Source organism: Diospyros lotus, chromosome 4, assembly GCF_014633365.1.
Source record: "Diospyros lotus cultivar Yz01 chromosome 4, ASM1463336v1, whole genome shotgun sequence".
NCBI lineage: Eukaryota > Viridiplantae > Streptophyta > Magnoliopsida > Ericales > Ebenaceae > Diospyros > Diospyros lotus.
The window spans coordinates 41,525,190-41,540,353 of record NC_068341.1 but is presented as its reverse complement, the minus strand read 5'-3'; the positions used below and the strand labels follow the sequence as shown (position 1 = coordinate 41,540,353).

Genomic DNA, 15,164 nt, shown 5'->3' with positions numbered 1-15,164 from the left:
TTCTGTTTAACTGGGAGAGGTGTGAAATCAGTTTTCGTATCACGACACTACTACCTGAGGGCAAAGTACGCAAAACCTTAAATAGAACTACGAGCTTCAGAATAGTGAAAGTATGTCTACAGGTTAGAGAACAACTTTCCAGTGAGTAGATTCTTTTTGAGAGAGAACATGACCAAAAGGGCCAAAATTTTAAATTTTGATCGATCAGCCTATTAAATTTCTCCTCCTATTAACGAGCAGTGGCACAGCACAAATATTAGAAATCCCTCCTTGAACAAACTGCAATGTTATCTGTAGTAAAATCACCATTTTGGAGAGTAGACCAGTTCTTCTGTAGCTACAAAAATCCATAGCAGCACCAAATGGTTGCGCCTCTTCCCCCCCTCGGATGCCTCTCCTGTTCTCCGCATGTGGATGTTTGCGATTGGCATTCTAGATACAAAAATAGCAAATGTTAAAAGAGAGAGAGGGAGAGATGAAAAGATAGGTTAGAAGTTTTAAATACCTCTTGGCATCATCTAATGCTTTTGCAGCGAGTGCGCTAGTTGTGAGTAAATGAGATCTTTAATCGCATCCCTGTTGGCAGTGCTCAGTGTGAAAATGCTTGCCCCTGGATGATTTTTCAACCTCGCAACTACAGAATTCAAACACCAGAATCTTACGTAACAATGGCACCAAAGTATCATATATAAGTGACAAGATGCTCTGGGAAGATGCTTTAGACTGAACATATACAAGTACTGAAGAAAAGTTACTTCAAAAGTATAAATATAAACTTCTCTAGGTTAGACAGTTCAATTGACTTCAACAGTCACGAAGGGTAATATTTTCTAATGCAAACATTTCAAAGAAATTCTCACTTTATTTCATCAAAAACACAAATTGACAATTTTAAGAGTTGAGTCCGACAAATCTGTACCTCCAGGTATATCCCGACCACCTCTTGGAATGGGGACGGAAGCTAACATTGGAACATTGGATTCTAGAACCTTTAGTACTGCAGGGAAGAATGACGAACTGTAGAGCTCCATCTTACCAACTTCGTCTATGATGAAGAGATCAGTATCTTCCTTGACCTAATAAAAAACACACATCGCAAAGAGCCATTTCATTGTTGTAAAACTTATATTCAAAAAATACACCACTAAAATCACTGAAAGGATCCAACACATTTAGGCTATACTTGGAAGTTGGAACCACAATTTTTCATCGTAAAGAAAAGTGGAACTAACATTAAATGGCTTGTGTATATGGATTGCTACATGCAAATAACCAAATTTATTATCCTTTCCTTTTCCTTTAACAAGTTCTAGTTCCAAATACAACATTAGGGAATTCACATACAGCACTCCAACATCTTAGAACTTCAGTTTTTCTTTTTCTTTCTTTTCTTTTTCCTTTTTTTATAGGTAGCAAACTATATAACCACTAAAGAACCAAAAAGGCCAGGCAAACCCTATATAGAAAGTAAAAAAGGCCTGAAACACTACTTACTGCGCCTTTAAGTAAAGCAAGTGACTTGTTATGTAGAATGAGGAACGAGAACACAATACATTGCATATTCTGTACTGCAAAATAATAGGAGTAAACTAGTATAGCTTACGATTAAACTAAAAGATATTTATGTATAATAAGCATTTGTCAATGCACAAGGAAAATTATATGATATATACACATAATAATGTTGATGTCATGACCCCAAGAATCCCCAAGGATAGATTAGTAATATGAATTACATGTATTTCTCTTTTAGTTATACTCTTATTTTGTAGATGTTAGTACCTTCATTGGTAAAGCCTATAAATAGGCTAAGAAGTTAGAGAATGGCATGTTTTGAATGATAATTGAATTCAGTCATTTCCCTCTCATCCATTCTCTCTCAATTTCCCGCTGATCTCTCTCTCTCTTGATCCCTCTGATTTCTCTCTAATCTCTCTCTTTCTTTGTTCTGTCTGCAACTCTCCCTCATTTCTGTCTACTATCTCCCTCTTTCTGTCCAATTCTCCCTCCAATCCTTCTATTCTTGGTCCTCATTCTCTCGGATTCTTCCAATTTCCAATCCAAACTCTAGGTACATGACAGTTGATTGCCATATTTATACTAAAATAAAGTACTTCTGATGAAATTTTCCTTTACCAGTTACATCTAACAGTATGCAAATATCTTTTGTATACACAAATGTTCTGGGGATTCTATTCCATTTTATGATATGGTTGATCATCACAACTGTTTGAGAGCAAAGTGCAAAGCATGTGGAAGCTATAGAAGAAAACTTGTGTATTATGCTGTCATTTTGTTTATTGACCAACAATGTCAAATGACAATGTCCAAGTCATGGACTAAATAGACCAAAACAAGTACAATGTTAGACAAAAACAATAAACAAAATTGTTTATTTATTATGTAACATGTATGTCGTAGTGTTTCGTCAGCTTACATAAGCTTCTAATTTCTAGGCTTGTGTAGAATATGTTCATTTATGTATGTTTTACATTTCTTCTTGATGATTTGGAGTGGCCATTATTTTGCAAGAAAGATGTGTGAGACAAAATTATGATGGTTTGAGCATGTGAGAATAAGACCAATAGAGACTCCTATGAGGAGAATGGATAGAATAGAATAAGTATTTAGCAAAAGAGGTAAAGCAAGACTAAGAAAACTTGGTGGAAGACACTTAGATATGAAACTAATTACAAGGGCCTTATAAAAGATAAGGCCACATATAGAGATGACTGGATAGCTAGCATTCATGGATAAAAAGCTTAGTATATTATTGTTGTAAAAACAGTATATGATAAAATAAAATAAAATAAAAAAAACTGTTAGGAGCAAAATCATGTTTTCTCCTTATATAGAATGCATGCGAATAAATACATTTAATAAAATTCTCAACAACTTATCCATGCTTAATAAAAAAGGTGAAAATAGTCAAATATAATGGCATCCTCCCAATATATAATCTCTCTAGGAGATAGGAAATTATATTCCTTCATAATGCAACCCATGAATCAAGTGTGCACCTGGAGAGATAAGCTCTACATGTACCTTTGTCAAAGCATAAAACACACTCCACTCTCCCATCCCTGGAGAAGAAACAGAGATCTTGAATCTAAGAACATGTTTGCTCACAGACCTTGATCACTACACCTCAAAAAAGAAGATTGACAAGTTAATCCACCTGTAACTCAGGCAAAGCCAATGATTCGAATGATGCTATATCCACTCTGTATCTCCCCACAGTTGGCCATCTTATAGACTCTGGGCTGCATGGAAAATAGCTTTTAGCTGCGAGTAGAAATTTTAAATTCAAACACTAGCAGAGGATGCCTCAATGTTGAAAAAAAGGAAGCTTTTTGGAGTCACTAAGCAAGAATATACAGCATAAAATAATAGATACTAGTAAAGTAACAGAATGGATTATCACAAATACCAGTTGCATGAAGTGAAATGAGGCAACACTAAGTTAATTCATGGATATAAGCAAAGATGGAATCAGTAATTCCTTTGTGAGAGTAGGAGGAGGGGGCAGGGGGCAATTAACAAATATGTAATGGAATTGACAATTTGCTGCCTTACCAAGGCCACAAGAGGCAAGTTTCGAGAATAAATATGGTATCCTTTAATGCACAAAATATATGTTTTTAACTAATACAAGAAACCAGAAGAAAAATAACCTAGGAGACATTAGCTTGGCAAATAGAAAATACTTCCAAATGCATACTGAAAACATGTCCATACCTGTCATATTGTTTTATAATTTTCTTAGGATTGGATTGGACATCTTTTGGACACCATGGAGACAATAGTGTCCACAAATAAAATACACATGTCCATCAGTCAAAAAAAGGAAAAAAAAAAAAAAAAAAGGACTTACATTATGAGTGTAAAAATGTAAACTTGTAATCAAGAACTTTTTTTTTTTTTTTTTTCATATTTCAAGTTAATTAAAAACTCTGGTTGTGGATTCTGATTTACAGCCCAATCCCAAGCTTGGACAGAGGAGAATGGTTGTGTTAGGTAGAGCCAACAGTCAGTACAAAATTCATAGCATTAAATATCATGAATTCTAGAGGCCACCACCTGGTGGGATTAAGGCTTGATATATTGTTGTTGCATTTAGAGTTAATTAAAACTCCAGCTAACATCAGCATTTCAACAACAGATGTGGAAAAAACAAAAACCCAGAAAATGCCTAAAGAGTGACAAGCAAAGCTCATCAGCTTCTTATGGGTGTGCCAGAAATTTTGCATTTCAACTAAACAACAATTATTTCTTCTAATTAACCTAACTTGCCCATCAGAAAAAAGAATTCTACTGGAACTCATTAGAATACGCCAAATACACAAGGGAAACAAGAGACAAGAGAGGGAAAAGTGAGCAAAAATCTAAAAGGAAAAACGAAAAATCAGGATGAGGGTTACCTTGAAGTGGTGGTGGAAGCAAGGGCTCCTGTACGACCGTCTAATGTAACCACTTCAAACCCAACCCTCTCATTTCCTTGCCTAATCTCGCCTGTATTCCAATTGCGCCATAATTATCAATGTTTACTTCACTAGTTACATAAAATTAATCTACGAAAATCAATTCAACATAGATATATATATATATATATATGAGAGAGAGAGAGAGAGAGAGAGAGAGAGTACATACGAGTGTAAAAACCCTGAAGCTTGAGGTTAGGATGAGAAATTTTAAGGCTTTCCAGAACCCTAATGATCAGAGTTGTTTTACCAACGCCCTTCAATGACAACAACGGTGTGTTTAAGTGTGCGTGTGTGTGTATAATCAGGAAGAGAAAAGAGAGCGAAAACAAAGGCTTTCGGAGACTTACGGGAGGACCAGCTACCAGCAAGCATTTCCCTGGAGCTGCCATTCTCTCTCTCTCTCTCTCTCTCTCTATCTCTGTCTCTCTGGAGGGGGAACAATGTCCATATGTTTGGGTTAATTAAATTTGTACCCCCTTAAATAAGACAATTTTCGCACTTAAGTCCGTCATTTAAAAAAATCATACATTTAAACCCCTAATTTATTGGAATGGTATGGCACCCACGGCCAGTGCCATTCGATACAATGCTAATGGTGTTTCATATATAATGCAAATTATGTATTACATTATATAAAGACTAATGTACAATACAAAGAATGATATACAATAAGAATTGATGATATATATATTTTACATTGTATCGAATATCATTCTTGTTATATAAAGTACCGATGTCCTTAAGTGCCATAACATCATACTTAATTGTCTTCTAAACTAATTTCTCCATCATTACGATTGATGTTTACTTATAGCTAACTCAACATGGTTGATTAAATAATTCAAGTCTTCAACACTAAGCTAAGGGTAAAAGGACACTAAAAATTAAGGTTGCAATTGAATCGAACTGATTCAAGATTTCATAACTCAACTCGCAAGTTTCTACATTCGAGCTAGAGTCTTAAAGATTGGTTTAAACTCAGCTCATCAAAAGATTGATAAGTCGAGCTCGACACGAACCCAACAGAGGAATATGTGCAGCAATGGATTGCGACAATAGACAGTGCTTTAGAGAAGCGACGGCGAGCAACAACATGTGAAGACAATGGGTGTGCAGCGGCATTCAACGACAGCGGTGATAGATGGCAGCTAGCAGAGTTACAGGGATGTGTGCAGTGGCAACATGTGAAAACAATGTACAACATGCAATAGCAGAGCAGTGGAATATGTGGTGTGCGATGGTTGCAAAAAATGACAATTGACAGTGGTTCAGCCTCAGATGGAGGCTTGTAGTGGCGATAGCAGGTGCCAACCATGGGTGATGTATGTGCTTGCCTTTTGGTCTTGGCTTCTTTCCACTTCAATGTTTAATTTTTTTTCACTTTTTAAGATTTTTCATTTAGACAATTATTTATATGGTGTTTGGCTAAATCTAATTTGTTATTTTTGTATATATTATATTATGTTAAAAGATTAAATTAATATTAATATATAATAATTTTAAACATATTCAATTTAATTATATTATTATAATAATTTAAAGTATGATGACTTTATACTAAATAATTTATAAATAAATATATTAATGTATTTATAAATGACCTTGTTCACGAATTATTTACAAACTTTTAATCAAACATGTTTACGAGTTTTTAATCAAACTTTTAGTCAAACATGTTCGCAAACTTTATTGACTTATTTACAAATTGAATTTCAAAATTAGACTCAAACTCAACACATTTACCTGAGTAAATGAACTAGAACGAGTTTTTGTCGAGACAAACATCAAACTGCTCGTAAGTGGCTGGGCTTATTTGCAACCAGGGCTGGCCCAAGGCATAGGCCACTAAGGCCTATGCCTAGGGCCCCAAAAATTTGGCGCCTCCCCAAAAAATACAGCACCCCTCCAAAGAAAAATACAACAGTCACTTGAAAGAACAAAACTCCCCCCCAAAAAAAAAAAAAATTAGGGACCTCCAAAAAATACAGCACCCCACCCTCTCCAAAAAAAAATTATTATCACCTAGGGTCTCATTGGGCCTTGGGCTGGCCTTGTTTGCAACCCTAAGTAAAAGCTAATTCTAGAATTGAGGTTTAGTAAACTAGTAAATAGCTATATGTAAATATAAATTGTGAATTTGTAACTTTACTTGATAATTAATTAAAGCACAAATCGACCCTATGTTATTCATGCTTTGCCTTTCTTGAGTTTTTCTTAGATGAAGAATAAGCACAAATTTTAAAGAAATAGTTCATTTTTTTCCTACCAAAACCCCCAAATTTTAAAATCACTTAAATTTTAAACTCTTTTCTTTATTTCTCAAACTAATTCCTTTTTTTTAATATATAAAAGAAAAATTATAAATAGCCGATGTCCAAGAATATCACTTAAAAGTCAACACGAACACAAGAATCACCAATAGATAAGGTATTGGGAGAGGTTACTTTGTTTATTTATTTTTTTTATTCACAACTTTAGTTTTGTACTTATGCCCATATAGTAATGGAATAATCTTAAAAAAAATAGAAAATAATAATGAGATAAATTAACATTATGCCATCTTAGTCTTGTTATGTTGCTCGCGTCGGATAACATTTAGCAAAGAGGGTGGTGTGTGAACCCCACTATCTCCCATGGGGTCCATGTCTCACTCTCAAATTGCCCATATCGGGCAAATATTATGTTGTCTGACACAAGCAACATAATAAAATCATATGTCACTTTTAGTATAACTTGAGATTATAATTATTCTCAAATTAATGTGTGGAATTGTGAATGACTAAATTACCCTTTTGCTAAAAATATATATATATTCATGCATTATGATACTCATATATAAATTAAATTTTCACTAATTTAATATATATTTCAACTAATTTATAATTTAGAAAATAAAAACCAAAATAAACTACATTCACCAAGGCTAGAGCTAATCCAACAATGAGGTTTTCTCGCCAAAACCCCATCACTAGGGTTTATAGAAAGACATTATGAGAAAACATGAGATAAAATGTAAGGATGATGGAATGCAACGAATGGCAACAACAAATGATTAGGGAAAAGATCATTGAAAATGGTGGTAGAAGAGCTCCTAGGAGTTCCTCCCAAGCTAAGCATAGATGATGTCAATGGGAGTCGATGATAGCTCTATTGTTGCCAATAATACAATGTCATGTATGACTCTATAAACAAGAAAGAACAATGGCTTATGTACCAAAGAGAAAAAATGGTGAAATTTTTCACAAAGCACAGTGGGATCAGTTTAAATTATCTCATAGTTACGGGATAATTTTTTCTTAAGTAATGTTCGTTAATTAAGATATAGATAAAAAAAAATAAAATATAAAAAATATTTTATATTTTTATCATTTCTAACGTATTTGTTAAATTTATTTGACGATTTTTAAAAAAAGTTACGTAATTTATTATCTAAATTTTTTGGCATATATTTATATCTCTTTCAAATCACTTTTTCAAGATAAGCATATTTTACGCTTTACATATAAAAAAAAATAACATTTGTGTCCTTTAGTACATTTTAAAAAATTTAATAAATAATTTAATAGAAATCTTACAATTATTTTCAGTCATATTTTGATTATTTTATATTTTGATATGAAAGATATTCTAACTTTTATTAATATTTTTTTATCTTATTTATTTAAATAAATTCTGTCATGACAGTAAATTATCTTTTTACATCAAACATGGAAAAATCAATTCTAGTGATATTACCATGTTTTAAGTACCATACCAAATAGATGTATATCATTTTTGTACATCTTAAGCTACGTAAAGGGGTATTATGATCAAAATATCTCTCGCCTCCATGCGTCTCATGAAGAATTTTTTTATCATTAATACATTTTTATATAACCTAAAATGTACCAATAGTATTTTTTTACCAAATAACTTGTTAGAATAATTTGTTTTAACATTTCATCTCCACTATCATAAAGCAATGCAAACCAATATCCGATAATGCAACCAAAACGCTAAAGGGCAACAACTATTATATTTTAAATTATTTTAATACATTAATTAATAAAAAAAATACCACCTTGACTTGTTAATTATGAGGGTGGAAAGTAAGAGAAATTATAAATAAATTAGGTTTGAAATTTATGAGAATATATCTTATTTGAATATTTTTTTAATTAATGAATTATAATATATAATTATATTATAATAAAATATATATGAAACCTATCATCACCACCTTTCCTCTACGCAACGAGTATCTTAAATATCTCGCTTTCAAGGTATAAGTTGAATGGTTGGATGAACAATATGTCAGTGTCAATCTAGTAGATTGTGAATTCGATCATTATTCAACATAAGGGTCAAAAACTAAATCTACAATATACATCCCTTAACATAATCGACGGAATAAGTGTAACACCCTGTGTTACTGGTGTTAAAAATAAATAGAATAAATTTCCAAAAATGCTTTTTGAGATAAAGACGAGAAATGAAATGATGGGCCCTGGGGAGGGGCATTTTGGTAATTTGATTAGTGAGCGATCCGGTGGGCCCTAGGAGCAGTTTTGAGAAATAAAGTAACAAATTATCGAATCAATCGCAGGAAATGCCCTAAGACTTGGATGTCCAGGAAATGGGGCAAGGGATTGTCGAAAATTTTGAGATAAGACTAATAACGCTAAAAGAAGTCAGATCGAAAATAATTTCTGATACAACTACTATATAAGCTTAAATAATTGGCTGAACCGAATGTTTGTGAATAGCAACCGAGAAATTTTCGGTAAGTTAGAGGGGCCCGAAGGGTGGCCCAATTTTATAAATAAGTCAACCCTACAGTATTTTCAGGTTGAGATAAGGTCTTGTGAAGGCACAGGGGCGAGATCGGTCTTATCGAGTAATTAGAAATCAAGATTTTTAGTGTCTTGAGGGCAATTATTTAAGACTTTATAGGGTCTAAATGTGATTATTAAAATTTCCTAAGTGGGATTATGAAATATTAGTGGGGTTAAAGCGTAATTATAAAATAATTATGTGTTAAATGTGTATAATTAAGTGTAAATAATATATATTATATTTATGTGCATTGGATGCGAGAGCTTACTGGACAAACCTCAACAGTGGCTTTCTTTGGATTCGAAACAGAGAAAGAGGAGGGAGAGTGAGAGAGCTCTCGGCCGAATCCAATGTATGAGATCGAGATAGAGTTGGCTGAGAGATTGCGAAAGTGTTGATGGCCGAGCGAGAGAGGGCCGATCATGGCCAGCGGGAGACGGCCATGGCAGCAACCGAGCTGCCTTTAATTGCAGCGGCTGGTGGCGTGAGGAGGAGCTCGCGATAGCTACGAGCAGCAAGAAGAGGGCGAGCTGGGTAGCTCGAGCGGAGCAGCAGCAGGCCGAGGCAGCGGCCATGGACGTGCGGGCAATCGATGGCGGAGCTGCAAGCGGGCCGGTGGCGGCCAGAAGAACTGAAGCCGCGGCCATGGCAGCCATGGCCGCCAGCTCCAGTGGCTGGACCGAGGCAGGGGATGGCCGGCGGTGGTGCGACGCGACCTCGGAGGCCGGTGATGATGGCGTGGGAAGCAACGGCGGCCGACGGAGCTGGAAGGCGGTGGCTGGTAGCTGCCGTGCGCGAAGAAGAAGAATGAGCAGTGGCTGGACGCGGGAGAAATGAAGAAGATGGAGGAATGGGAGGAAAAAGAAAATAGAAAAGAAAATTAAAATAAAATAAAATTAAGGAAAAAAGAAAAATAAGAAAATTTGGAAAAAGAGAAAAATAAAGGGAAAATAGTTAGAAAATTCCAGAAAAATTGGAAAAAAGTCTGGAAATTATTTTGGGGCTTGAGGAGCGTGCCAGAGGCTCGGAAATGGGATTTTGAGTGCAAGGTGACGTCCCATGAGGCGACGCCGTTGCAAGCATTTAGCCGATTTCTTTCTCCAAATTCAATGAGGTAAATTAATTATTTCTTTTTAGTTATCTGCCTTATGTGAAATGTTATAGAATAATTATTTGTGGAATTAAATCCTGGGTCGGGGTTGTTAGGAAATTATGAACGATTGATTTATGCCGTGGTTGGTGTTATTTGAAGATAGTGTTGAGGAGTGATTTTGCGGTGTAAGCAAAAGCGAAGCCATTGGTTAATGTTTGATATTGTGGAGTTTTGTGTGATTGGTATCTAGGTTCGACCGGCGAGGCGATGATTCTAGAAGAGTTCGGTGTTCGGGCTGGCGTTCTCGCCGAGACAGAGATAAGGCTTCGAGCCAAGTAAGGGATGGCCTCATGTGGAGGTGGTCTTACAAGTTGGTAAATATGTTTGATAATATTTTTATGTAACATTTGCACGTAGTGGTTATCACTTGTGTGATGTGAGATCTAGTGGACCGATGGCCATATGGAGGACTAGTGTCGTGGAGGTTGATAGGTTGATGCCTCAAACCTTGAAGGGTTGTGAGGATTGATGGGCCTAGCCTCATTTGCATACATTTGGCATACATAAACATGGTTATATTCATATTTACATACATTGCACCCTTACTGAGTCTTTATAACTCATGAGATTTTACCTCGTGTTGTAGATGTTGCAAGTCCAGATGCAAGCATGGATTATGTCGGGAGGTTGAAGTGGTGACTAGCATTGTTGCCCGCATTGTGAATTGTATTATCTCCTATATGTAATCATGTGGTGGTTTGTATATATGTATCCTTGTAGATGAAGGTGTATGTTATTGGGCACCGGTTGTATCCAATTTGATGTAATCGATATAATATAGTATACGATTGTGTGGACTTCTGGTTGTTAGTGGCTTGTAGGGTGGAGCCAAGTTTATAAACAGGTAAGGATCAAAGAGGTACTTCCTATAAATTCCCAATACTCAGTAAATATTTGTTTTGCTAGTTTTGTGTCTGGCTCACATTTAACTTGTGGTGAGACGAGCTGAAGAAAGATGAAACTCACTCAAGTTTCGGGTCCCATTCGTTGTATTTCTTTTTATATTTTGGAACCCACTCCTCGAGTGGAGCAAAAAGAAGGACGAAACCTAGCCCCACCTAAGACGTTTCTCGATGAAACATAGTTCATCTCTTCATTAGTTTGGTATTACGTGTGAGTAATTCGGTTGATTATTCACTGGTAGTGCCCATAAGTGAGAGCGAGTCGTTACAATAAACACTAAAAATTGCGTAACATTCCGAGAATCTTATATATCTCATATATAATCTTTTATAAATATTTTTTATTACTTAAAGTCTCCTCCTTAAAAACAATTTTAGTAAATATTCATAAAATAAAATTCCACGCCATCCCTGATCACTCAAATGCCTATGAGACTATTAAGGTGTGGTTGGCAACGTATTTAAATAAATATATTTTAAAATTATTAATTAATAATTATATATTTAAATTAAAAAAATTGATAAATTATCAAAATTTGACCAAAAAAATAAACATCTTGATAAATAATATAAATAAATATATTAATATATTAATTTAAAAATAAATTATAAATTAATTTTCAATATAATGTTTTATTAAAATCAATATATATTATATGTTATATATATACACAGTGAAAGATGATCGATGAGAGGAAGCAACGATAGGGGACGACTAAAAAACCTAGGTGACAAAGGGGGAGATGGGCAACGGAATTGGGCCAGGGGCGACGACGAGGTGCTGAAGGCAATGATAAACATTTGCCATGAAGATGGGCAAAGATGAGAGAATATAAATATTTAATTTGTATGAGGATAAATTAATAATTTGTATGATTAACGCCAAAAAAACTCCCAAGAGTTTATTTGGAAAAGTTAGAAGACCAACTTTTAAAAAATGCTATTGAAATAACTTAAAAATTGAATAACATTTAAACTCTTAAATGCTATTAAACAAGTAAAAAATGAATTACGTAACATATAAAATAATTCAATAACTTATAAAATCCAAACACCCTCTACTAGTGGGAGAAGAATAAACTTGTAGAAACTCCCACAAACATGATACAATAATAAAACACCTAGGACCTATTTTCTTTATTGTTTTCGATTTGTTTTCTATTTTCAATTTTTCGAAATACTCAAAATACATTCTCTTTGTTATTTTAAAAAATAAGAAAAAAAAATTATGAAGAAAACGCAAAACAGGAAAAAATTATTTTGGCTGTTTTCAAGCCAAAACACGATGAAAATTGAAAACACGAAAAATGCCTCATCTTCCTTCTTACGCAAGCCTTCTCTTCCAGACTCCATCTGTCTTCCTTCTTCCTGAAACTCAAGCACTCCCTTTTCCTTCTCTCTACCAAGCTTTACTCTTTTTTCTGATTAGCAACCCATATCTTCCTCACTGTCAATCACACCTGCCACGACCATCATCGTCGCTAGCCGTCGTCGACCGCCATCTCTTTCCCTCTTCCAGATCTGACTCCATCTCGCTTGTAGATCGTGCTTGCCACGAACATCACCACCGAGAGCAGTCATTGGCCACCATCTTTTTCTCTCTTCCAATCGGAACGCCTTCCATCGCCATCGCTGTTGCCGCACATCGTCGTGACCAGCAACCCAGATCCGCCGCACCTTACCTTCGCCCATGCTGATTGTTTCTTCTTCCCCTTGGTCGTTCGCTTACCCTGGTCATGTCTTCTTCCTCGTCGCTAGTCGTTGGTCGTCGCGCGTTGCCTTCGCCTAATTTGATTTGTATTCTAATTTCAGTAATTTTTTGTATTTTGATTTCAATGATTTCATTAATTTTGTTTTAGTGATTTCATTAAGATGCTTAAATATGGATCTCTGCTTGCTTGTAATTTAATGCTTAAATATGGATCTCTGCTTGTAATTTAAAGCTTAAATTTGAATCAATGTTTGTAATTTTTGGATTATGAACATGTTTTGGTGAGGAAATAGGCTTTTAGATTTCAAAAATATGATGTGTTCCTTGATTCTTTTAAAGATTTTTGGAATGTTGTTGGATCTCAGATTTCAAAAATATGTTGGGTTGATTGAATTTGTTTGGTGATTGTTGGTATGATAAATGAGATTTTTATTGGTGATTTTTTTAGTGTAATTTTGTGGCTTTAGTTCTTAAAGATGGAGTGGCCTAATTCATTATAACTTATTACATGTGCTTGTTATGAATGGATGCACAGGAATTTTAGATGCACAAGTACATTATAACTAATTATGTGTCTTTGTGTGTGTCAAATGAATAGATGCATTCAAAATGTATGTTGAAAGTGAATAACTATAGGAAAATACTATTGATACATCCATTTTGTATATCTTGAACTACATAAGAGAGTATTATGACAAAAAAATTCCTCAAGAAGCGCATAAAAGCACGTGAAACACATGTGAAGCGCATGATATTTTGATCATAATACTCCCTTTATGTAACTCAAAATATACAAAATAAATGTACACCTAACATAATTCATAACTATATATGGCATTATAACTAATTATTTTATTCTTGTTGAGTTATGTTTAATTGTATATATTTTTTTTTGTTAAAAATGTAATATATATATACATATATATATCATTGTCACCATACAATTAAACATTTTTTTTGTTAAAGTTACTTTATTTTTTGTTTGTATTTTTTTTTTTTTTTTGTTATGAGAAAAAATATTACAAATTTACTAATTTCGAAATATATATTATTAATAATATACTAGTATTAAATTATTTTAATTGAATAAATAATAAAATTTATTGAGTAAAATAAAAATTTTCAAAATTTCAAAATAAACTTTTTTTAAAAATTTTCAATTTTGAGAAATAATCTTTTAAAATGAAAAAAAAAACACATTTTTAAAAATCTCAAAACATAAAATTAAAAATAAGTTTAAAACACAAAAAAATACCATCCTAATATTACACATGAAATAACAAGATTCAAATTAGTGCAACAATTGGTTAAAAAGACTTGAATTTTGTATGAACCAAAGAGAATTTCTAGTGCTGGATGTATATAAACCGTAAGTGCATCCAAATTTACATAAAGAGTGCATGAATGAGAAAAATTACCCAATTAGACTTGTAATCAATAAGGCAAATAAGTGATGGGTCCTAAAATTAGGCTCACGAGAATAGAATTATAGGAGTGTCACCAATGCAAATAGGTAGTAGGCTTGAAGTGAGGGGAAAAAATAAAAATAAAAACAAAACACAATTATCCAAATGAATATAAAAAACTAAAAAATAAAAAATTGATAAACTCGTTAAAGATGCATTCTAATAAAAATATTTCAGATGATAATATAAATGTCTTTTAAATTACACTTTTTGGGCCTAAAACTATTAGAGATTTGAATCTAAATTTAAATACTTTCAACAATATATTTAAAATTCGCTCGACAGATAACATGATAAAATGATGCTTTATGAAAAACCGTAAGAAAGAGAGTTATTACAGAAAAATTAGCAATCTTACCAGACTGACTAAAAAATTTAAGTTTATTTTCATACCGATGCCAAGTAAGATAAAGTGGTCAATTTAAGTGTATAAACTCAAGGATTTGGACCCAATACCCGACCCTACACTAATATGACAATTGGGCCCAAATGTTTGGACTCAAACCCAAACCAAACCACACAAGAAAAATAAAAATAAATTAATTATAAATCAACCCAATATGGTTCATGTCAATTCTTAGATCTCCCTAAACCCATGAGGCAACCCAAGAAAAACGACCATGAAGCTAGTAA

The 15,164-nt window shown here is 33.8% G+C and overlaps 1 protein-coding gene across 2 annotated transcripts; it reads right to left on the bottom strand.

Annotated features, from left to right (window-relative positions):
- Positions 1-68: 68 nt before the first annotated feature.
- On the bottom strand, positions 69-4,924 carry LOC127799879 (uncharacterized). 2 transcript variants are annotated; one of them, XM_052334108.1, is made up of 7 exons: positions 4,832-4,924; positions 4,651-4,738; positions 4,422-4,512; positions 3,179-3,263; positions 920-1,076; positions 506-634; positions 69-432 (listed from the first exon to the last, which is right to left on the bottom strand). In XM_052334108.1, the coding sequence occupies exons 1-6, from the start codon at positions 4,871-4,873 to the stop codon at positions 519-521; spliced, it is 579 nt and encodes a 192-aa protein (XP_052190068.1). In that variant the 5' UTR covers positions 4,874-4,924; the 3' UTR covers positions 69-432; positions 506-518. The 2 variants fall into 2 exon arrangements, with proteins under 2 accessions (XP_052190068.1, XP_052190069.1); XM_052334109.1 differs by having other exon boundaries at positions 69-434; positions 510-634.
- Between the last annotated feature and the right edge of the window lie 10,240 nt (positions 4,925-15,164).